A 24,130-nucleotide genomic window follows, 5' to 3' on the forward strand; every position below is an offset into this window, starting at 1 on the left:
GCCGGCGCTGGGCGGGGCCAAGTCAAGGGCGTGGTTATGCAAACACAGGAGAGATCCCGCGCTGGGATTGGTGGGCGGGAGCAGCGCGGGGGTTTCCTCGGTCACGTGAGGGCCTGGGGAGGGGCGGGAGCGACGGCGGCGGCGTCCGGTGAGAGGAGACAGGGAGCGGGAATGGGGACAGGGAATGGGGACAGGGAATGGGGACAGGGAATGGGGATAGGGAGCGGGAATGGGGACAGGGAATGGGGACAGGGAACGGGAATGGGGCCAGGGAATGGGGACAGGGAGCGGGAATGGGAGCAGGAATGGGGATAGGGAGCGGGAATGGGGACAGGGAATGGGGACAGGGAATGGGGACAGGGAATGGGGATAGGGAGCGGGAATGGGGACAGGGAATGGGGACAGGGAGCAGGAATTGGCATAGGGACCGGGAATGGGGACAGGGAACTGGGACATGCACCGGGAATAGGACAGGGAATGGGACTGGGAATAGGACTGGGAATGGAATCCAGGCTTGGATGAGAGCAGGATGGGCCCAGGACTGGAGTGACACGAGAATGGGCGGGGAGCAAGGGGGGTGATAGCAGGGACAGGGGGATGCTGGACAGGGGACACCGGGAAGCGGGATGTGGGGACATGGAGACAGTTCCAGGGCGGGAGTTCCTTGGTCAGCTGTCCCAGTACCTCTGCCAGGGTCTCCCAGTGCAGGTGGAGCCGCTGGGCCTGGGGTGCCCAAAGCCTTGAGCAATCCCAGGAACCCTCAACTCCTTTGGACCGAGCATCCCTCATACCCCCTGAAAGACCCCCCCATGGCCCAATTGCTGTATTAGTTCAGCGTCTTTATTTTTACCCTGATTTTGGGTGTTTGGAAAGGACAAAGAGAACTTAAAAGAAAATCCAGGCCGTGGGGAGCCAGGAGGATGTGGAGCCCCCAGGCAGGTGTCTTCTCAACATGGATCACCAGCGCCATGGATCACAGGGGCTCTGCCCACCAGGGGTCACTGGGGATCATCCAGCGAGGATCCTCCCACGGGGGATGGAGCTGGAGCAGCGCACGAAGCTCTTCCCGCACTCGGGGCACTCGCAGGGCTGCCATTACTGGTGCCTCCGTTGGTGTCTGGTCAAATGAGACCTCCTGGAGAAGCTCTTCCCACACTTGGGACACTTGCAGGCCCTCTCCCTGGTGTGGATCCTCTGGTGGTGGATCAGGCTGGAGCTCTGCGTGCCGCTCTTCCCACACTGCCCAAACTTGTAGCGTCGTTCCTTTGTGTGGCTCCTCTGGTGGGCAGTCAGATTGGAGCACAAACTGAAGCTCTTCCCACACTCAGGTCACTCGTAGGGCCTCTCCCCAGAGTGGATTCCCATGTGGCAGTCCAAGTGGGAGCTGATCCTGAAGCTGTTCCTATGCTTCTCATACTTCCCATAATCCCCACACTTGGAGGGCCGTTCCCCTGTGTGGATTGTCCAGTGGATGATCAGGTCGGATCTCTGGCTGAAGCTCTTCCCACATTCTGAGCACTTGTGGGGCTTCTCCCCATCATGAAGCTGCAGGTGGATGCCCAGCTCTGAGCTCCGGCCGCCTCCCCAGCCCAGGGTGGATCTCTCCTCCTCGGATCCCTGTGATCTGTGTTTGCAGCCTCTCCTCGTGCAGGATCTCCGGGGCTTTTCCTCCCTGTTGGGTTCCTGTGCCATGGAGCCACTCAAAATGGCCTCTTCCACGAGGTTCTGCCATGCGGATTTGTCCTCCCTGGTCTCCATCCTCGGGTCCTTGTCTGGGGGAGGATGGACAACGAGAGGATGTGATTTGCCTCTGTGCCACAGAGAAGGGCAAGGAGATTCCCCCAGTGCGTCCCCAGCAGGACGGGCTTGGCTGTGCGCCTGTCCCACAGCTGGGGGCCGTGCTGGGCTGGGAGAAGGAGCAGGAGAGGGGAAAGGGGCACTGACTTCCTCCTCACCTGCCTGGGGCTCCTGGTCCATCTTCCTCTTCCTTGCAGCCTCCTCTTCCTCCATCCAGCCAGGGTCTGGGAATGGGAAATCCTGGTTTGGGGGAAAACAAGGGATGAGAGCTTTTGGTTGGGAATTTCTCCTGCCCAAGCCCAACTCTAGAATGTCACCAGACATTTTGTGTCCATAAAAGCCTTCTGACTACCAAGATTTAGCTGGCAAAACCTTTAGAATAATAGGATTGAGCCCACCAAGACTTGAATGGCTCGTGATCATCCCAAAAAAAACCTCTCCAGGAGTTTGTCCTCTCTGGTCTCTCCCATTTGGACTTCTGGGGGTCCTGCGTGTATTGAGGGTTTTCTCTGGGGTCCCCACCCTCTCCAGGCTGTCACGGGTCCCAGGAATCCCTAGGGTCCCCCCTCTCTGCTCTTCCGACCTTGGGCTTCGTGGGCTCCCCCTTCTCTGTGCTGCTGGGGGTTCCCTGCAGCCCCTGGGGGTTCCCTGGCTCCCCCTCTCTGGGCTCCCACTTAGCGATGCCGGGGCTCTTGGGCTCCCAGTGCTCCCCTTTCCCCTGACTGCTTCAGGCTGCAGGGAGCTCCTGGGCTTCCCCCTCGCCAGGGTGTTCCCCTCTCCGGGCTCAGTCCTGGGGGTCTCCTCTCTCTGGGCTGCACACTTCGGTGTCCCAGAGTTCTCCCCTCTCCTGCCCTCCTCCACGAAAAAACAACCACCCGGGACACCCCCAAAATCTCCCCTAAGGCCGTTTGCGGCTTAGCTTTGGAGTCCTTCGAGCTCCAAAAATCCCCCGCCCCCCTTAAAAATACCCTCCCACGGAGTTCCCAGGATATTTGGACGAGCTCCCCCCCCGAGGTCACCTGCGACACAGAGGGGGGGACAATGCCCCAGGGGGCGGGAGGGCTGCGGACACAGCGAGGGCTGGACCGTGTGGTGCCCCCGCTTCCACTTCCTCCTCCTCCTCCTCTATCCCAGCTCTTCCTCCCACTCCTCCTCCTTTTCTTAATCCCTCCAGCACATGTCCCGCTGCTTCTCCATCACCACTCCGCCATCCCCATTCCTCCTGCCCCGTTCCCGAAGCCCTCGCAGCCCGCGGCAGGAGCGGGGATGGAGCCGGGACAGGTCGGGATGGGCAGCGCGAGGCTCTCGGCTGCTCCCACCCGCTGGGGGCGGGGGGAACCCGGCCCGAGGAAAAGGAGAGGCAAACTGGGAAAACCGGGGGCTGCACATCCAAACTGGGGCTCGGTGGGGACCCTGGGTGGGAAATTCCATCCCTTTGGGCTGATGCCCAAAAGACAGGCTGGAAATAAATCCCCACAGACCGGTGTCTATAGAGCAGGTATTTGTTTATTGCAGCGCTGGTGGTGAGGGGATTTCTGCGCCCAAGTCACCCACCTTTGTCCCGTGCTGTGGTATATTTATAGATTAAGTGTTGCTCAGTGTCACTATGTCACCACAACATTGTAGTATATGATTTAGGATAAATTCGTGCTCAGGACTAAAAAATACAGTATCTTTTAAAATGGAACCTAATGACCGGAAAGAGCAATATACACAGGATGAATTCCTGCCTCAAATGATGGTTATTCTGACGGATTATTCCGTCTAGAAAATATACATTGAACAATAAGATGAATATTAGTTGCCAGAACAAGATGTTTGAGGGGATTACTGTCTAACAGGATTTCAGCAATCAGAATATTCCGGGAAAACCTCTGTTTAGAAACACCCCAAGAAAAGAACATGCATTAATATGTGAAAACAGTCAAGATCTGTTCGAGAGGAAACAGGAAGACCCCCCCGGAATCCTGCTAAGTCTGAAAACAGTATAAAAAAGGCCCTGTGAAATCAGTACCTCGTGAACTGCCAGGGGTACGGAGCTGCATAGTCCAAACCCAGTTCACCCAGCACCGAACGCCTGGCTCGGTGCTGATTTGCTTGTGGCTTTCCCAATTTTACTTTGATTTAATAAATTCCTTAAATTATTAAATTGGCTGATTCATTTGTAACAAACATCATCACATATGTGCTGGAACTCATTTACATTGTATGAGCTTATGGTAATTAGATAGTTCTTCACTGCACTTGCACCTCTCTAATTTGGGGTCTGTCAGGAGTCTGTATTTGTCCTGGTTTTGCAGGGGAGGCATTTTAGGGAGGGCTTCTAAGGTTGTCTTCGCATCTGAACTTTTCAACTTTGTCTTCGGAGCATGTGCAGTTACGGTGTTCCTTGGTGTGTCTGGTCCTAACCAGCCTAAATTCTTTTTTTATTGTGGCTATAATTGGCATTGCACTTGCCAATTTCTCACTAGTACTATACCCTCTAAAACTCTCCACCTGGCAAGTTTTTTTCTCCTTTTTGTGGTCTATTCAGCATTAAGCAACTAGTTAACCATATACTAGCCATTACATTGTAGAAAGTTATTTATATCAGGTTTTATAGGTATGAAAGTTATGATTCAGGTTATATAGGTACAAAAGTATGATTCAGGTTATCTAGATACTCAGTTATATAGAGATATAAAAAGTCATTATTTAGGTTCTATTGATATCAGCTTCTATAGATATATCAGGTTATACTGATATCTTATAACTCAAGCTATATCATCACTTTGTAACTTTGCACTGTCCCAGCTGCAGGATCTGCTTCCCATCGGCCTCTTCCTCCTGTGGCCCCGAGCCCAGCTTGGTGCTGAACAAAGGGGCTGTGGTGGGGTCATTTGCGCACCCCCTCTGCCCCCTCCCCAAATTCCCTCCTGGGGGACCAGGAGCTGGGTCAGGAGCCCTGTGGGGAGGGAAAAGGGGTGACATTGGAATGGGGGAGGAGGTCACACACAGCCCCTGGGGATTGCCCCTCACTCCCACAGTGCCAGAGGACAAAACCCTACATGGAGCCCCTGTCCCCTGGCAGCACCTTGTGGGCAGGGTCTGGTGGCAGCTCTGGGGGTCTGGGTGGTCACAACTCCCCTAAAACCCCCTCCCAGTCCCACAGCCACTCCCAGCCCCCTCAAACCACCCCAAAGATCTCTGCTGCCACCCCCATCCATCCCAAACCACTTTGTGCAATAGAAATGGCCCCAAGATCCATCAAAACTCTTTCCTACCTCTCCAAAGACCCATCCAAATTCCCTACAAGCCGCACAGCCCTTCCAGAACTCCCAAAATTCCCTCACAGATGCCTCCAAAGCCCCCTAAACCCCCTCCCAGCACCACAAATGCCCCTAAGAGCCACCAAAACCCCCTTCCAATCCCCTCAGGATCCCCTAAACCCCTTCCCAGCCCCCCATGGCACTGACCAGGAGAGGTTTGTGGACAGGAACATGCACAGCTGGGACCAGTTCCAACACTTCATCCTTCTAAGCATTAATCTTTCTAAGATCATGTAACAATCACCAGGCACCAGAAGTTTTCTTGCAGATGACAAACACAGGTGAATTCCACGGACTGGTAGTGGGTTTAACGTGGCCTTTTTGTAGCTGCTCAGCCACTAGTTGTTTTGAGGGCACTTAGTTTCTTATCTTGTAGGGACCACTGCGGTGTTAGTTTTCCAGGTCAGCTTCAGGGTGGTGAGTGCCTCAATGGCCCCTATTAAAAACCCACTTCAATTTTTGCTCTCATTGAGAAAGCAAATCCCTTCCCCACACCGTGATGGGTTCCTGCACTACACAGGGGCGGATCAATGCTTTCTTCCTTTCTGGTCCTGTGACACTAATGATAAATTCACTTTGTAAGCACCGCGTGGCACCGCCGATGCCTGTGAGAGTGCCTGGAGGTGTTCTTAATTTCCAATTTCTTGGCCAAAGAGAATGAGATATTACAGTAACATCGGCTCCTGTATCTACCGTGCCTGTGATATCAACTCGAGCTTCACACTTTGATAATTCACAAGTCAGCAGTGGTCATTGGTGATGAATCTCTTGAAGCCAAAAAACATCAGGATTTTCAGGAGCAACCGAAAAACAGCGTGTTGGCATTTGGTCTGCAGTCCCCAGAGGCAGAGCTATAGCAATGGCTCTAGGGCTTCTAGGTGGAATATGCAGTGGGGGATAGTAAGCTTTAGCTAACACCAGTAACTCTTCGTTGCAGTCTACAGACATTAGGCAAGGCAAAGCAAGCAGTCCAAGAATGCTGTTCCTCTCTTTACCAACAACTAAAAAGTCTTGTCATTTTTGTGAGGTTCCAGCGACTCCTGTTGAATTATAATAATAGCCATTATCTTTTAAAAAGGTTGTTGGTTTGGATGTAGCCAAAGTGCAGCAGGACCCAGGGGGTAGTAGGTCTGGGTCACTCCCTGGGATTTGGCTGGCAATGAAGCATAGTGCTTCAGAGTTGGGGTATTCACAAATCTTACCCTGGGTGTGTTCTCAGGTATGTGTGGTGCCACTGTGTGCTCATTTTGAAGTCTTTTGGACTCGGATTTCCACCAACATCATATTTAGAGCGGCACCATTTAACAAAATGCCTTCCTTTCCTACATTTTGGACAAAGGTCCGATGTCCGTGCATCTCTTTTCAGCTCCGGGAAATTTCTCATTATGTGGCCAGGTTTTTTTACAGAAATAGCACAGCCCTGGGACCACAGAAGCTTGCATAAAAGCCCCATTGTTGTCCTGTTGTTGAGAGTTTAAATGAAGAGCAGCCAAGATTTCAGTAGGGTTTTGGTCTCATGCTTCTATTTGCGCTGCCTGGGCTGTAAGAGCTCTTTCAATTTTTTCTCCTAGAGTCTTTCCAAGCTCATTTGTATGGATAGCTGCCACGTGCTCTTTGACCTGTTGCTTAGGCAGGTTGCTTTTTGGACTTGATTCAATTAAAGATTTTAAATGCTGATACACATCCCTCTGACTTGCAGATATATTCTGCCCCACGATTGCCTGGTGCGCACCTGCTGTCCTCCTCCGCACCAGACACTGCAGTTGAGCTCCAGGCCGCATACTGTCCAGCAGCAACAGCATCCGGGCCCTGGACCTTTCTTTCAAAGTGCCAAATCTGCTTCCCTTTTAAGTTCACTGGGAAGTCTCTCACTGCCAAAACTCTGAGTTTGCCTACTAAAACGTGGGCACAAATTGCAAGAGCCATATTGAGAGATGCGGGACTCCAGGCGACTCTTCAAAATGCAGTTTATTGTATCCAAGATGTTACAACAGTCCAGGATCGTGGGTGACAGAGCCATGGCTACAGCTGTCAGCTCCAGCTGCAGACAAGTCTGAAGACCCTTTAATGTTGGTTACAATGCATTATATACTTTGCTGAATATCTTAATACATAAGAATCAATCTATTGCCTTTACTTTTACCCATAGCCTATCATAACTACTATAATTACCATATTCATGTTACTATTCTCCAATCACAAAAGGTTAGTATGTTAAGAGTTTAAGCTAGAAGTTGTTTTTCAGTTTTCTTGCAGTGGAAAATTCTGAGACCTTTTTTCTACTTGCAACATCAGCAGCCTTGCCGATTCTACAGTTTGTCTGTGGAATCTTTCTGATTGGCAAAAACATCTTCTTGATGTGGGTTTGAGGTGGGTTTATCCTTTGCTCTAAGCCATAAAACCCCCTTCTAACTAACATACCCTTTGCCTTCTTAGTTATCCAGCAAGACTGGCTCAGCAATTCTTTTCTTCTATATCAAAACTTGCTTTCATCTCTATTCCTTTTTCAGATTCTACATTCAAACATAGTTCTGCCAAGAATACATATCTGTGAGGCTTTCTTGTCAAATGTTGATCCGTCTCAACACTAGATGCCACGTTTTGCCCCTTTCCCAACCCTTTTCACACAATCCCCCCCAATCCCCAGCCCCCGCCCACTCAGTTTCAGGATGCCATCCTTCCTTTTCCCCACTTTTCTAACCTCTCCCACCCCTTTGCTGTCATCTGCCAGTCCTCAGCCCCCTTCCCACTCTTGCTTTTGGGGGGGTCCCATTCCCACTACCCCACCAACTCATTTTATGCGTCCCACCCACCCATTTCCCCTCCTCTCTCTACCTTTCCCACCATACCCTGGCTCCTCTTCCCACCCCCTCTACTCACCTGACAGCTCTGCACCCAGAGCTGGGGCGGCTTCAAGTACCACCAGTGCCACCAGTATAGCCCCAGCTGCCCCCAGACACCCCATCCTCAACACTGGGCAGGTGTTGAAGCCTCCCCCCTCCCTAAATTCGGCTCCTAGGGGCACTGGGGGCTCGGGGCTCACGGGTGGGGTCCAAGTGGGGAGCGCTGGGCACTGTGGGTCTGCCGGGCACCAGTGAGAAAAGCTCTGCTTGGCTAATCATTTAGTGACTTTTCTGACTGGTTGAGGAAAGGCCCAGGAGTTGAGACAGGGCCTGGGAGAGATCCTGCCCCGATCACCCGCAATGGAAAAACACCCAGCCTGAGGACTGCATTTATTACCAATGAAATCAGAGCAGGAGAATAAGAACTGAAAGAAATCTCTCAAACACCTTCCCCACACCCAATGGGGATTATCTGGAATGGGGGTCACCAGGTTTCTGCCCAGCATGGGTCACTGTGGATCATCCAACATGGATCCTCCGGTGGGGGATGAAGTTGGAGCAGTGCACAAAGCTCCTCCTGCAGTTGGGGCATTCGTAGAGCTTCCCTTATTGGTGGCTCTGTTGGTGTCTGGTCAAGTTAGACCTCTGTGAGAAGCTCTTCCCACACTGGGGACACTCAAAGGGCCTCTCCCCAGTGTGGATGCGCCGGTGCCTGACGAGGTTGGAGTTGTGGGTGAAGCCCTTCCCGCAGTCGGGGCAGCGAAAGGGCCTCTCTCCAGTGTGGATCATCCGGTGGGAGGTCAGGCTGAAGTTCTGGCTGAAGCTCATCCCACATTCCTCACACTTGTAGGGCTTCTCCCCAGTGTGGATGTGTCGGTGCCTGATGAGGTGGTAGTTTTGATTGAAGCCCTTCCCGCACTCAGGACAGCGGAAGGGCCTCTCCCCTGTGTGTGTCCGCTGATGCGTGAGGAGATTGGAGCTGCTTTGGAACCTCTTCCCACAGTCAGGACAATCGTAGGGCCTCTCCATGGTGTGGATCCTCTGGTGCTCGACTAGTAATGAGCTCTGGCTGAAGCTCTTCCCACATTCCCTACACTCACAGGGCTGTTCCCCCGTGTGCAGGCGCTGGTGCTTGATGAGGCTGGAGCTCCACCCGAAGCTCTTCCCACATTCCAGGCATTTGTATGGTCTCTCCCTTGGGTGCACACTGTGGTGGATGAAGAGGTTGGAAGTGTGGCTGAAGCTCTTCCCACACTCCAAGCACTTGTAGGGCCGCTCCCTGGTGTGAAGCTGCTGATGGACTACCAGGTTGGGGAGCCAGCTGAAGCTCCTGCTGCCACCCAGGCCCAGGGTGAGTCTTTCCTCCTCAGATCCTTGTGATCTGTGATTGGAGCCCCTCCTCCTGAGGGATCCCCAGGGCTTTTCCTCCCCATTGGATTCCTGCACCGTGGAGCCGCTCAAAACAGCCTCTTCAACAATGTTCTGCTGTGGGGATTCGTCCTCTCTGGTCTCCATCCTCAGCTCCTGGTCTGGGGCAGGAAGGACAAGGAGAGGATGGGATTTGCCTCCATGCCACTGGGAAGGGGAAAGAGATCCACCCAGTGCATCCCCAGCAGGACGAGGTCGGCAGCGGGGTTGTCCTGCAGCCGGGGCCTGTGCTGGGCTGGGAGATGGAGCAGGAGAGAGGGGGGAAGAGGCAGTCACTCCTCCCTCTTCAGTCTCCCCACTTAGGGATGCTCTGGGGTTTTGGGATCCTGGGGTCCCTTCTCCCCTCATTCTCTGCTTTGGGCTGCAGGGGCTCCAAGGAGTCCCCCCTGTCCCTCTTCAGGCTGTTGAGGGTCCCGCCAATGGTGGCGCTCCTCCCTCTCTGGGCTCCCCACTTTGGGCTCCTGGGGGACACAGGGCTCTGCTCCTCCAGGATGCCTCTGCCGGCAGCCACTACCGGGATCCCCCAATGTCCCCCCAAGGGGCCTTTTCCGCTCAGCTTTGCAGTTCTTCATTCTCCAAACATCCCCTCAAAAAACCCAACCCAGGGCCCCCCAAGATATTTGGGCTGAGCTCCCTCTCCCCGGTCACCTGTGAGATGGGGGGGACAATGCTCCCACAGGTGGGGGGATTGAATTCAGAGAGTGCTCAACCTCACGGCTTCTTCTACTTTTTTTGATCCTGCTTTGTTCTTCCTTTTCTTCCTGCTCCTCCTCTTCCATCTCTCCTCCTCTTTCTGCTACTTAAACCCACCTCCTTCTCCTACTTCCATCCCTTCTGATGCTTCTTCTTCATCCCTCGTCCACTTCCCCCGGGGCTACCAACACCCTCGGTGCCCCGTTCCCGCAGCCCTGGCAGCCCGCGGGAGGAGCGGGGATGGAGCCGGGACAGGTCGGGATGGGCAGCGCGGAGCTCTTGGCTGCTCCCACCCACTGGGGGTGGGGGGAACCCGGCCCGGCCAAAAGGAGAGGCAAACTGGGAAAACTGGGGGCTGCAGATCCAAACTGGGGCTTGGTGGGGACCCTGGCTGGGGACTGCCAGCCCTTGGGGCTCCTCTTGGGAGATCCAGGCGGGGGGAACACAGAGAGGGCTGAAGGATCCCAGGAGTGGCAGCACTGGGAGAGACTGGGCTGTACTTGGGTAACTGGAACCTTGCTGGGGCAACTGGGAGTGACTGGGAATAACTACAAGCATGCTGAGGGCAACTGGGATATACTGGGAGTATCTGTGACCACACTGGGGTGACTGGAACTACACTGGGAACAGCTGGGTCCATGAAGGGGAGGACTGGGACCATGCTGGGGACAACTGGGAGCGAGTGGGAGTCACTGGGTCTTCACTAGGGGTAACTGGACATGACTGGGACCATGCTGGGAGGGACTGGGATCATATAGGGAGTGACTGGGACTATACTAGGGGCAAATGGGTGCAGCTGGGATCACTCTGGGATCACTGTGGGAGCAGCTGGTCAGGATTAGGGACACTGGAATCAGGCTGGAAGCAACTGAGGACAACTGGGAGTAACTGGGAACATGCTGGCAGCAACTGGGATACACTGGGAAACACTGAAACCATACTGGGGGTAAATGGGGGTAAACTGGAACCACACTGGATGATAATGGGAGCTGCTGTGCCCATGCCAGGCATCCTGCTGGAACTGGCTGGGATCATACTGGGAGTGACTGGAATTGTACTGGGAGTATCCGAGAGTGACTGGGATCCTACTGGAATCAGACTGGGAGTGATTGGAAAGGTGCTGGCTATGACTGGAACCATGTTGGAGGTGACTGGGAGCAACTGGGCCCACCCTGAGAGTGACAGGGAATCACTCTGGGCATGACTGGAATAATACTGGAAGAATCCAGGAGTGACTGGGGTCATAGTGGGGGTGACTGTAAACATACTGGGAGTGACTCAGATTGTAGCAGGAGTGGCTGAGATCATCCTGGAAGTGACTGGAACTATACTGGGAGTGACTATGGGTCCTACTGGGACCACCCTGGGAGACACTGGGATTACAATGGGTGTGAATGGAACCTGACTGGGCATTACTGGGAGCTACCAGGCCCATGCTGGGAGCCAACTGCACACACACTGGGAGGAACTGGGAGCAACTGGCAATTATGGGGTGCATGCTGGTGACAACTCGGATATGCTGAGAGTGATTGGGATAATCCTGGGGGGAACTGAACCATGCTGAGGTAAATGGGAGTGCCTGGGAATGACTACAAGAATGTTCAGGACAGCTGGGATGTACTGGGAATATGTGAGACCACGTGGGTGGTGACTGGGACCAGATTGGTAAGGTGCTGAGAGGAACTGGGACCATGCTGGGGGCAAATGGGGGCAAGTCTGAGTGACTGGGGCCCTGCTGGAATAGACAGAGATCATACTGGGAGTGACTGGGACTATAGAACGGGCAGCTGGGAGAACTGGGAACACACTGGCTGAAAGTGGGAGGAACTGGTGGCAACTGGGACCATGCTGGGGGCAAATTGCATCATAATGGGGAATGAATGGGAGCAACAGGGATCATGCAGGGAATGAGATAAAGTGACCAGCATCATACTGGGACTGACTGGGCTCATACTGGGAGCAGCCCGAACCCCTTTCCTGGGCAATCCCGCCCCTCCAGCCCCAGCACGCCCCGCGGAGGTCTCGGGAATCCCAAGGGTCCCCACCCCCGGGGTCCCCACTTTGGCCTTCTGCGGGTCTCCTCTCTCTGGGCCCCCTCTCAGGGAAGCCGCGGCTCTCCCGGGGCTCCCCAAAACCGGTGTCCCCCCGCCGATCCCGCCACTCCCGCACGGTCCCCACGTGGTCCTGGCAGAGCTCGGAGAGCCCGGCCGGGAAGCCCAACCCCCACTGCGGGGGGACCCGCATCCCCCCGGCCCCCGCCGGGGCTCTGCCGCACCCACACCAGGACTCCCCAAAAACACCTCCCGGGGACCCCCCGATGTCCCCCCGAGGGACATCTAAGGCTCGGCTTTGGAGCCCTGCGAGCTCCAAACATCCCTCCCAAAATCCCCAAACCCAGGGACCCTCGGGATATTTGGGGCGAGCTCCCCCTCCCCGGGCACCTGCGGGATGGGGGGCGATGCTCCCGGGGTGCTGCGAGTTCAGGCAGCGCTGGATTGGCGCGATTCCTCCTCCCGTCCTCCTGCTTCCTGCTGCCGGTCCGCCACTTCCTCCCTCTCTCCTCCTCCTGCCCCGTTCCCGACGCCCTCGCAGCCCGCGGGAGGAGCGGGGATGGAGCCGGGACAGGTCGGGATGGGCAGCGCGAGGCTCTCGGCTGCTCCCACCCGCTGGGGGCGGGGGGAACCCGGCCCGAGGAAAAGGAGAGGCAAACTGGGAAAACTGGTGGCTGCAGATGCAAACTGGGGCTCGGTGGGGACCCTGGGTGGGAAATTCCATCCTTTTGGGCTGATACCCGAAAGACAGGCTGGAAATAAATCCCCACAGACCGGTGTCTGTAGAGCGGGTATTTGTTTATTGCAGCGCTGGTGGTGAGGGAATTTCTGCACCCAAGTCACCCACCTTTGTCCCGTGCTGTGGTATATTTATAGAGTAAGTGTTGCTCAGTGTCACTGTGTCACTCCAACATCATCACTTATGCATGGGAACTCATTTACATTGTATGAGCTCATGGTTATTAGATAGTTCTTTTGCGCTGCCCTTGCGCCTCCCCGATTCGGGGGTTAGCAGGGGTCTTTGATGAAGGCTTCCAAGATCTTCTTCACATCTGAACTTTTCAACTTTGTCTTCGGAGCACGTGCAGTTACAGTGTTCCTTGGTGTGTCTGGTCCTAACCAGCCTAAATTCTTTATTTTGTGGCTAATTGGCTTTGCGCTTGGCAATTTCTCATTAGTATTATCCCTATCTATCTCTAAAGCTATCCACCTGGCAAGTTTTTATCTTCCTTCTTTGTCTATTCCGCATTAAGCAACTAGTTTACCATATATTAGCCATTACATTACATAGAAAGTTATTTACATCAGGTTATATAGGCATAAAAGTTATGATTCAGGCTATATAGGTATAAAAGTAGGATTCTGGTTATATAGGTATATTTATATAGATATATAAAAATTAATGTGTTGAAACCCAGGGCAAGGGGGATACCCCCCTGTCTGCCCTGGGATGCTCTGACTCCCAGGAAAACACTGACTTTGACCCTCATCCACGGAGAAGGCCTCCTAAGCCTCAATGTAAACCAGAGACCACAAAAGTGTAAAATGGATTCTAGAGATTGAGAGAGTAGTTTAGTATGTCACATGGGTGAGAAACTTAGATTTTAGGATTTTTAGCATATTGTCGATAGATGCAATATGGAGGATGCAGGGTGTTGTCTTGTGTTCCTTTCTTTTTTCTTCATCTTCCTTCTTCTTCTTGGGTTTGGGTGGTATCTTGTAATTGGGCAGAAAAATCCACATTGCGGGCTTTTAGGGGTCAGTTATTGGGTCAGAAAGGGAAATAATCTAGGTGTCACTTCTTAATTGGGTAGTTTACTTCTAGATTACACTTAAAAAGACCTTGCGGCGCGAGTTTGTTAGCCATTTTGTGCTGTTTTCATGCATGTAAGATCTGAGTGCAGACAGTGTACTGAAGTCATGATAGGATAACAATAAAACAAGAACCTGAAGACTGAAAAAGTCCTGTGCGTCTGCTTCACCTAACAAAGAACTGCTTCAAGAGGGTTTCCCCCTGCCGGGGGAGCCCTCAGGGAGTTGCCCGACGTGGGGCCCACAAACTCACAGTAATGATTTAGGTTCTATTGATATCAGGTTATATAGATATATCAGGTTCTATTGATATATTATAACTCAAGCTGTATCATCACTTTGTAACTTTGGTCTAAGTTCTGTTGGCACCAGGGCTCTTCCCAGAGGCCTGGAGATGTTGGAGTGGGGACTGAAGAGACGGATGAGGGATCCCAAGAGTGGGATTTTGGGGATAGGATCCGTGGGGTGGGAATGTGCAACTCCATTCCCAGGGCCGGGTCACACCTGAGCCAGGTGTGTGCAGGGCAGGACCTTGCCCTGACCCCAAGCACTGTCCCAGCTGCAGGATCTGCTTCCCATCGGCCTCTTCCTCCTGCGGCCCTGTTGCCCTATCCTTTTGAGAGTTTTAAAGTTCTTCTAAAAGTTTCAATGCCTTCTGATATTTAGGTATTTCTACTGAATTTTCTCACACTGTTCATGTAAATAATGATTGTTTTGCATTCTTCTTTGTGGGTGGAGAGAATTGATGGACTGTTGGTTTGACCAGTGTGGTTGGAGAGGTGGCAGTTTCACCCTCCAATCCACTGTCACTTTTTCTATTGTATATATAGTGGAGTCAGAAAAGAAAGTTTCCTTTTTTGGGTTCCTTTTCTTTCCTTTTACATCTAGCCTGCGTCTGTGAGTTATTTCATGTCACAGTGTGACACGGCCCTAAGCCCAGCTTGGTGCTAAACAAAGGGGCTGGGGTGGGGTTATCCCCGGTGGGGGCTGCACACCCCCTCTGCCCCCTCCCCAAATTCCCTCCTGGGGGAGCAGGAGCTGGGTCAGGAGCCCTCTAGGGAGGGAAAATGGGGTGACACCAGCATGGGTGGGGGGCGGGTCACGCACATCCCCTGGGGATCCCGCCTCACTCCCACAGTGCCAGGAGGACAAAACCTTAAAAGCAGCCCCTGTCCCCCAGCAGCACCTTGTAGGGAGGGCCTGGTGGCAGTCACTCGCTTCCTGGCCACTTGTCACCAGTTGAACAAGGTCCCCATCCTGCCCTGGTGGTTGGTGACATTTGGCTGGGACACCGCGGTGGTGACAGTGGGGACATGGTGATACAAGTGCATTATGGTAATGGCCAAGATGAAGGTGCTGGTGGCACTGTGGTGGCACAGGTGGTGGCACTGATGCTGTCCAAGTTCATGTTCCCATTAATGTTTCCCATGTTCCCACCCATGCCCATGACCCCACATGTCTTGACCCAGGGCTTTGTCCCCCTGTGTCCCCACATGTACCCATTCATGTCTGTGTTCCCCATGTCCATGTCCCCCCATGTTCCCATCCATGTTCTCCATGTTCCTCTCAATGTCCATGTCCCACCATGTCCAAGTCCACCATGGCCTTACACATGTCATTATCCCCTACACAGCACCATCCATGCCTTAGTTCAATACCTTTACTTTTACCCCAGTTTCAGGGCTCTCAAAGCGATGAACAGAAAACTTTTTGTTTCCGTCAAGGATAAAACAAGGTAATCTGTGTATCCCTGTGAGCAGAGCATTCATTTGAGTGGGTGGATGGGAAGAATCATTTTTGGAGGGGTTTCCACCCCACTGTCTCCAAAATCTTATGTTTTGCCCCAGCCCATCCCCATTTGGCTGTGGAAGATATCCATGGGGCAGAGAGAATGAAAATGATGGATTTATGTTGGAAAAGCCCTGCAAGACTATTCAGTATTGCTTGATAACACCAGAAAATGCAAAAAGTGAGATTTTTCTGGAGTCAGAAGTCAGCAATGGATGTTGGTCTGTGGATGAGTTCAGGTGACCACGGGGAGAAAGAGGATAATTTTCCAACACGGATCACCAGCACCACGGATCGCCAGAGCTCTGCCCACTGGGGGTCATTGGGGATCATTCAGAGCAGATGCTCCCATGGGGGATGGAGATGGAACAGTGCATAAAGCTCTTCCTGCACTCGGGGCTCTCTCAGGGCTTCCCTTACTGGTGGCTCCGTTGGTGTCTGAACAAGGCTGAACTCTGGGAGAAGCTCTTCCCACACTTGGGACACTGGTAGGGCCTCTCCCCAGTGTGGATGCGATAATGCCTGATGAGGTTGGACTTTTGGTTGAAGCCCTTCCCACAGTCAGGGCAGCGGAAGGGCCTCTCCTCTGTGTGAATCCACTGGTGGTGGCGGAGATAGGCACTGCTCAGAAACCTCTTCTTGCATTGCTCACACTCATAGGGCCTCTCCCCTGAGTGGCTCCTCAGGTGGACAATCAGGCTGGCGCTGTGCCTGAACCTCTTCCCACACTCCTCACACAAGTAGGGCCTCTCTCTGTTGTGGCTCTTCATGTGGACCGTCAGGTGGGAGCTCTGGATGAAGCTCTTCCCACACTCCTCACACATGTAGGGCCGTTCTCCTATTTGGCTCCTCTTGTGTCTGGTCAGTTCCGAGCTTGTCCTGAAGCTCTTCCCACACTCCCCACATTCATATCGCTGTTCCCCTGTGTGGATTCTCCAGTGGCAGACAAGGTAGGATCTCCACCTGAAGCTCTTCCCATATTTCAAGCACTTGTGAGGATTCTCCTCATCCTGGGACTGGTCATGGACCCCCAGCTCTGAACTCCTGCCACCTCCATGGCACACAGTGGGTCTTTCCTCCTCAGATCCCTGTGGTCTGCTTTTGCAGCCCCTCCTCCTGCGGGATCTCAGGGGCTTTTCCTCCCCTTTGGATTCAGCGCCCTTGAGCCCCTCAAAAGGGTCTCTTCCATGAGGTTCTGCTGTGGGGATTTGAGCTTCTTGGTCTCCGACCTCAGCTCCTTTTCTGGGGGAGGAAGGACAAGGAGAGGATGGGATTTGCCTCTGTGCCACAGGGAAGGAGAAGGAGTTCCCCCCAGTGTGTGCCCGGCAGGACGGTGTCAGCAGCAGGGCTGTCCTGCAGCTGGGGGCTGTGCTGGGTTGGGAGATGGGGCAGGAGAGAGTGGGAAAGGGGCACTGACTTCCTCCTCACCTGACTGGGTCTCCCAGGACCTCTTCCTCTTCCTTGCAGCCTCCTCCTCCTCCTGCATCGGGCCAAGGTTTGGGAATGGGAAATCCTGGTTTGGGAGAAAACAAGGGATGATCCCATTGGGTTTCATGGTCCCACTGCCTGTTTTGATTTTAAAAGACAGGTGTCTGCTAATGATGGCTGGAACGTTCCTTGAAACGGAAAATGTAAACCCCCTCCTTCAAAATTAAGATTTTGAAATTAAGGGGTTCTCGGGCAAAGATGTGGGAAGAGTGATAACAGTTCTTCATTAGGAAAATAAAAAATGTAATTGTAATAGTACCAAAATAACCCCCAGCCACTGACAGAGTCAGAATACAATCTGACACCCTGTTGGTCAGGCTGTTGGTAGCAGTCTGATAGAATGGTGGCTGCAGTCCTCCTGGAGGGACAGATGTGGTTCTGTTGAAGCAGTGATCCTGTAGAAGGGTTTCGTTTTATTCTGAAGGTCTAGTGGTGGTGTCGATGGGCCTGGTCTTCCTCTAGGAATCCAGTGGAAAAAGAGGCTGCTCCTCTGGGAATCCAGTGGGAGAAGGCTGCTCTGCTGTTTCAAATGTCAGATTATATCCAGGTAGGGGTGCTTGGCTCCTCCCACTGGGTGGAGCATCTCACAATGGGATGATGTAATTTTATCAGTCATGCAGTGACACTCAATGGCCCATTAACTGAAGATATTTCCCTGGACAGGGGATGGGTTGTGGAAGAGATAAAGAAAACGGCCCCACCTGGTTTTAACAGCTGGCCCATTAAGAGAAGATATTCCCCCCCAGAGTTATGAGGGATGGGTCATGGAAGAGATAAAGAACACTGCTCCACCTGGTTTCAACAGATGGTGATAGAATACAAACTTCTGCTTACATCTTGCATTGCAACCCAAGACAAGGAGGGACACAAACCACGGGGTGAGACCGAGCAAGGGGTCACTGACACCGGGGTGACGCTGGGACAAGGGGGACACTGGGACAGGGGGTGACATTTGGTCTGAGGAGCACATGGACCAGAGTGTGATGCTGAGCAGGGGGCACAGAGGATCAAGGTGACACCGTTGGGTGTCCCCAGAGACTGGGCAGCTGCTAAACCGAGGCCTATGGTATGGAACAGCTGAGGCGGCCCTGGGTTCAGCCCGACACCAGTGCCAGTATCAGAGGAGGAGGAACAGGAGGAGGAGGAGGAGGAGCTGCTGTGGCACCTTCTCAAGTATTTCTTCATGAGCCCCTGTGACAAGTACCGGGCCAATGGCAGGAGACTTGTGAACTTCGTGCAGCATCTGGCCATGATCGTCCTTGTCACCATACAGATGACACGGGCCAGGGACAGCGAGGATAGCGGGAACTTTGGAAGTGCTGTGGGGCTGGGATACAGGATAACTCAAACAGAGTGCAGTTGAATCCTTCATCATTTGCAAGATTCTCTACATGACCAATTCCCACCTGGCCAGCGTCAAGATTTGTGTTGCCTACCCCACAAACACTTCCAGCTACGAGAACATGGATATCCCCTTCCATAAGCAGTATTCCCACATTTCCATGCTGGACTGCAACCCACGGGGGAGGGTGCTCTACACCTGGAATAACGGCCACCAGGTCATCTACAATTTCGCACTCTTCCACATCGTCAACATGGCTGGAGAGCTGGAACTGACATTCCCAAGGGAAGAGACAATTCCTGGCTTTTTTTAATACGCTTCCACGCATTCCCTTTCCATCCACAGAATTACCGGGGGAAGCAACGAGGTGGAAATTCCCGGTTCTCAGCACATCCCAAACACAAATTCTACTTAATTCCAACTATTTCCTGCCCATGTTGCATTTTTCACTTTTTCCCTCGTTTTTTCCTCTTGTTCCCCTATTTTTTCTTCGTTTTTTCTCCTTTCCCCTCTTTTTGTCATTTTCCTCCCTCTTTTACCCTTTCTCTTTTCTTTTTCTCCTTGTTTCCTTTTTCTCCATTTTTCTTTTCCCCCCTTTTTTTCTGCCACTTTTTTTTTTATTTTCCCCTCCTTTTTCTGTCATTCCCCCTTTTATCCCTCATCACCCCCATTTTTCCGTTTTCCCCATTTCTCCCTCTTACCCCACTTTTCCCCCCTTTTGTCCCCTTTTTTACCCTTTTTTCCCCAGTATATTCTATTTTCTTTTTTCTCACTCTTTTCTTCCAATTCTTCAACAGTTTTCCCCATCCTCTTCCTCCTCCTCCTCAGTTCTTCTGGAATTCGGTGAGATTCATGATGCATGGAGCTGCTCTGCCTTGGGTTTTCCCCTACTTTTGGGGGGAATTTTGGGGCCAAATTCCATCTCTATTTCGACAGGAAATTAAAAAAAAATCTCTCTGGCCCTTGTGGGGTTTTGGTGACTTTTTTCCTCCACCTTTTTTCTCTGTTTTGAATTAATTGTTTAAATATTACTTTAATTTCTCGCTCCCAGGTTGTTCTGATATTTTCCTGCTTTTTTCCACCTGTTTTTCCAAGAGGAAGAGGCAGAAAAGTGCGGGGAAAAAAGGACGGAAAAGGGGAGAAAAGGATGGAAAAGGGGAAAAGAGGGCAGGGGTGGAAAAGTTGTGATGATCCAGAGGGGATGGAGAATTTGGGGTAACCCTGAAGATTTGGGATAATCCCAGGAATGGTCAAGGATCCTGCTGGAGGTTGGGAATAGGCACAGATCACGTTGGAGACTGGAAATGGCCATGGAAACTGTTAGAGACTGGGAATGGGCATGGAACCTGTTGGAGATTGGGAATGGGCATGGATCACGTTGGAAACCGGGAATGGGCACTGACCCCATTGGAATGCAGGAATGGGGACAGGTCCCATTGGTAAACAGGAATGAACACAGATCCCATTGGAGATTTGGAATGGGCATGGATCCCGGTCCTGGCGCTGGAGGAAGAATTTTGGGAAGTGAGTGAGTTCCCACTGGCTCTGGGCAGCACTGGAAAAGGGCCCTTAAGGGATCAATTAGGAATTTAATTGGGAATTTATTTGGGAATTTAATTGGGAATTGCAGTCACCATGGATGGGGGGAATACAAGGGGCTGGAGCAATGGAGGTGGTGTCCGGTAAGAGGGCACAGGGACTGGGAGCAGGACCAGGAATTGGGACAGGGAATGTGGACAGAGACAGGAAACGGGACCAGGAATGGGGACAGAGACCAGGATGAGGGCCAGGCATGGGGACAGGGGCCGGAAACTGGGAGAGGGAGTGGGTCTGCAGGATTTGGACTGGGAATGGGACTGGAAAAAGGTGATAGGAGCCGAGAATCCATGACCTGGAATGGGACTGGAAATATGTGACAGGGACAATGAATGGGACCAGTAATGGGGACAGGGACCAGAAATGGGGACAGGGACCAAGAATGGGGACAGGGACCAAGAATGGAGACTGGGACTGACAGGGGGTACAGGGACACACAGGGCTGGCCAGGGAAACACAGAGGGGTGACAGGGAGTCATGGCAGGGGATAGGGAGGGGAGGGGACGTGCTGCCACCAGGAGACACATCAGGGGACAGTGTCACCACACCTGTGGTGTGATGCTGCCACCAGGGCACCTCCAGTGACACACAGTGCAGGGCCACGTGACCTCTGCATGTGGAAGTGAGCCTTGCCCTGTCCCCAGTCTGTCCCCAGGGGCGGTTGAGGTCCCCTGAATGCAGTGGCCCAGGGACACCCTGGTGACTGTCACTCACTTCTGGGCCACTTGTCACCAGCTGAACAAGGTCCCCATCCTGCCCTGGTGGGTGGTGGCATTTGGCTGGGACACCACAGTGGTGACAGTGGGGCCGTGGTGACCGGAAGTGCATCAGGGACATGGCCAAATTGAAGGTGCTGGTGGCACTGTGGTAGCACAGATGGTGACACTGATGTTGTCCAAGTTCATGTCCCCATTCATGTTTGCCATGTTCCCACCCATGTCCATGTCCCCCCAGGTCCCTATCCATGGCTATGTGCCCATCCATGTTCCCCATGCCACTCTCCATGTCCCCCCATGTCCATGTCCCCCCATGGTCCTATGCATGTCATTGTTCCCCACATGCCCCAATCCATGCCTTAGTTCAACACCTTTATTTTTACCCCAGTTCCAGGGATCTCAAAGGGACGAACAGAAACCTTTTCCTTTCAAGGATAAATCAAAATAATTGATGTGTCCCTGCCAGCAGAGCACTCATGTGCTTGGGTGGGTGGGAAGAACCTTTTTTGGAGGGGTTTCCACCCAACTGTCTCCAAAATCGTGGGTTTTTCCCCAGACCATCCCCATTTGGCTGTGGAAGATGCCCATGGGGCAGAGAGAATGAAAACAATGGATTTTGTTGGAGAAGACCTCCAAGGCTATCCAGCATTGCTTGATGCCACCAGAAGGTGCAAAAAGTGAGATTTTTCTGGGGTCAGAAATCCACAAATCTGCTCTCCACAATGGATTTCTGATGTTGGTGTGTGGATGAGTTCGGGTGACCATAGGCAGCCAGGAGCATGTGGGGCCTCCAGGCAGGTGTTTTTCCAACACAGATCACCGGCACCACGGATCACCGGGGCTCTACCCACCAGGGGTCACTGGGGATCATCCAAAGCAGACTCTCCCGTGGGGGATTGTCAGGGTTTGCCTGCTTGCAATGACCCCAACAGTGTGATAGTCCTTGTTCCCCTAGCTCGGCAGCCGAAGAAGAGGTCTGGAACGCATGAAGCTGAGTTTTCAAGGTTGTTTATTTTTTCTTATCTAAAACTTTTTCTCTCTGACCTGCTGACGTCCGCCTAGTACAGAAGCCGTAGCAGTATCTGCTGAGTCCCGGGTGTCTCCCACACTATATACTGAAAACTACGTGTACCATGTTTATAGTTCCCGTACCAATACCTAAGATCTATGTTGGACAGTGTGTCCCTATCCTAAACCAATTGAAAAGTGTCACCATCACACCAAGACATGGAGGACGAGAAGAAGGGAAAGGAGGCTAGGACACGCCCAGATTCCTCCATCTCGTACCCCTGAATTACATTCTAAAAAACCCCAAAATTCTACTTTTCCACCCTGTGTCAATTCACCTATTACATTACTTAAACCCTTTTGGCTTGTAATTGCTCATGAAGAGTTGGCAGCCTCTCCCATGGGCTAGAATCAAAGCCACGGGTGTTTTTGACTTCTTGCCAAGCTCCCCGAGCCCCCTGCCAGGGTCTCAAGACAGCCAGGGCACCCAGAGGGATGTCTTGGACCCCGACAGGGGATGGAGATGGAGGAGTGCATAAAGCTCTTCCTGCACTCGGGGCTCTCTCAGGGCTTCCCTTACTGGTGGCTCTGTTGGTGTCTGGTCAAGTTTGAACTCTGGGAGAAGCTCTTCCCACACTTGGGACACTGGTAGGGCCTCTCCCCAGTGTGGATACGATAATGCCTGATGAGGTTGGACTTTTGGTTGAAGCCCTTCCCACAGTCAGGGCAGCGGAAGGGCCTCTCCTCTGTGTGAATCCACTGGTGGTGGCGGAGATAGGCACTGCTCAGAAACCTCTTCTTGCATTGCTCACACTCATAGGGCCTCTCCCCTGAGTGGCTCCTCAGGTGGACAATCAGGCTGGCGCTGTGCCTGAACCTCTTCCCACACTCCTCACACAAGTAGGGCCTCTCTCTGTTGTGGCTCTTCATGTGGACCGTCAGGTGGGAGCTCTGGATGAAGCTCTTCCCACACTCCTCACACATGTAGAGCCGTTCCCCCGTGTGGCTCCTCTTGTGTCTGGTCAGTTCTGAGTTTTTCCTGAAGCTCTTCCCACACTCGGCACACTCATAGGGCAGTTCCCCTGTGTGGATTCTCCAGTGGACAATCAGTTCGGATCTCCACCTGAAGCTCTTCTCACATTCTGAGCACTTGTGCAAATTCTCCCCTTCCTGGAGCTGGTCATGGACCCCCAGCTCTGAGCTCCTGCCATCTCCATGGCACACGGTGGCTCTCTCCTCCTCAGATCCCTGTGATCTGCTTTTGCAGCCCTTCCTGGTGCGGGATCTCTGGGCCTTTTCCTCCCCATTGGAGTCCTGCGCCGTGGAGCCTCTCAAAACAGCCTCTTCCATGAGGTTCTGTCGCGGGGATTTGTCCTCCCTGGTCTCCATGCTCAGATCCTCTTCTGGGGGAGGAAGGACAAGGAGAGGAGGGGATTTGCCTCTGTGCCACAGGGAAGGAGAAGGAGATTCCCCCAACGCATCCCCGGCAGGATGGTGTCGGCAGCAGGGTTGTCCTGTAGGCGAGGGCCTTGCTGGGCTGGGAGATAGAGCAGGAGAGAGGGGGAAAGGGGCAGTGACTTCTCCCTCCTCACCTGCATGGTGCTCCCGGGCCATCTTCCTCTTCCTCAGGGCCTCCTCCTCCCTCATCGGGCCAGAGTTTGGGAATGGCAAATCCTGATTTGGGGAAAAACAAGGGATGATCCCATTGGGTTTCATGGTCCCGCTGCCTGTCTCGATTTGAAAAGGCCAGTGTCTGCTAAGGAAGGTAGAAGCCTCCCTTGAAATGGCAAATGTAAACTCCATCCGAATTATTGGGATTTTGAAATGAGGGGGCTCTCAAGCAAAGATAAGGGAATAGGAATAACAGTTCTTGACTAGGAAAATTAAAATCAAAGTGCAGTAGTACAAACAAATCACAGACAGAGTCAGAATACAATCTGACACCCTGTTGGTCAGGCTGTTGGTAGCAGTCTGGTAGAATGGTGGCTGCAGTCCTCCTGGAGGGACAGATGTGGTTCTGCTGAAGCAGTGATCCTGTAGAAGGGTTTCGTTTTATTCTGAAGGTCTAGTGGTGGTGTCGACGGGCCTGGTCTTCCTCTGGGAATCCAGTGGAAAAAGAGGCTGCTCCTCTGGGAATCCAGTGGGAGAAGGCTGCTCTTGTGTTCCAAATGTCAGGTTATATCCAGGTAGGAGTGCTTGGCTCCTCCCACTGGGTGGAGCATCTCACAATGGGATGATGTAATTTTATCAGTCATGCAGT

At 52.8% G+C, this 24,130-nt stretch overlaps 1 protein-coding gene and 1 pseudogene across 1 annotated transcript; both read right to left on the minus strand.

Annotated features, from left to right (window-relative positions):
• Window positions 1-828: 828 nt before the first annotated feature.
• On the minus strand, window positions 829-9,634 carry LOC137467670 (zinc finger protein 665-like; annotated as a pseudogene).
• A 6,469-nt stretch (window positions 9,635-16,103) lies between these two features.
• On the minus strand, window positions 16,104-23,517 carry LOC137467675 (zinc finger protein 420-like). The gene is made up of 3 exons (XM_068179116.1): window positions 23,463-23,517; window positions 22,451-23,273; window positions 16,104-16,962 (listed from the first exon to the last, which is right to left on the minus strand). The coding sequence occupies exons 1-3, from the start codon at window positions 23,515-23,517 to the stop codon at window positions 16,137-16,139; spliced, it is 1,704 nt and encodes a 567-aa protein (XP_068035217.1). The 3' UTR covers window positions 16,104-16,136.
• Between the last annotated feature and the right edge of the window lie 613 nt (window positions 23,518-24,130).

This window comes from Anomalospiza imberbis, unplaced genomic scaffold (assembly GCF_031753505.1).
Source record: "Anomalospiza imberbis isolate Cuckoo-Finch-1a 21T00152 unplaced genomic scaffold, ASM3175350v1 scaffold_74, whole genome shotgun sequence".
In the NCBI taxonomy this organism is placed as follows: domain Eukaryota; kingdom Metazoa; phylum Chordata; class Aves; order Passeriformes; family Viduidae; genus Anomalospiza; species Anomalospiza imberbis.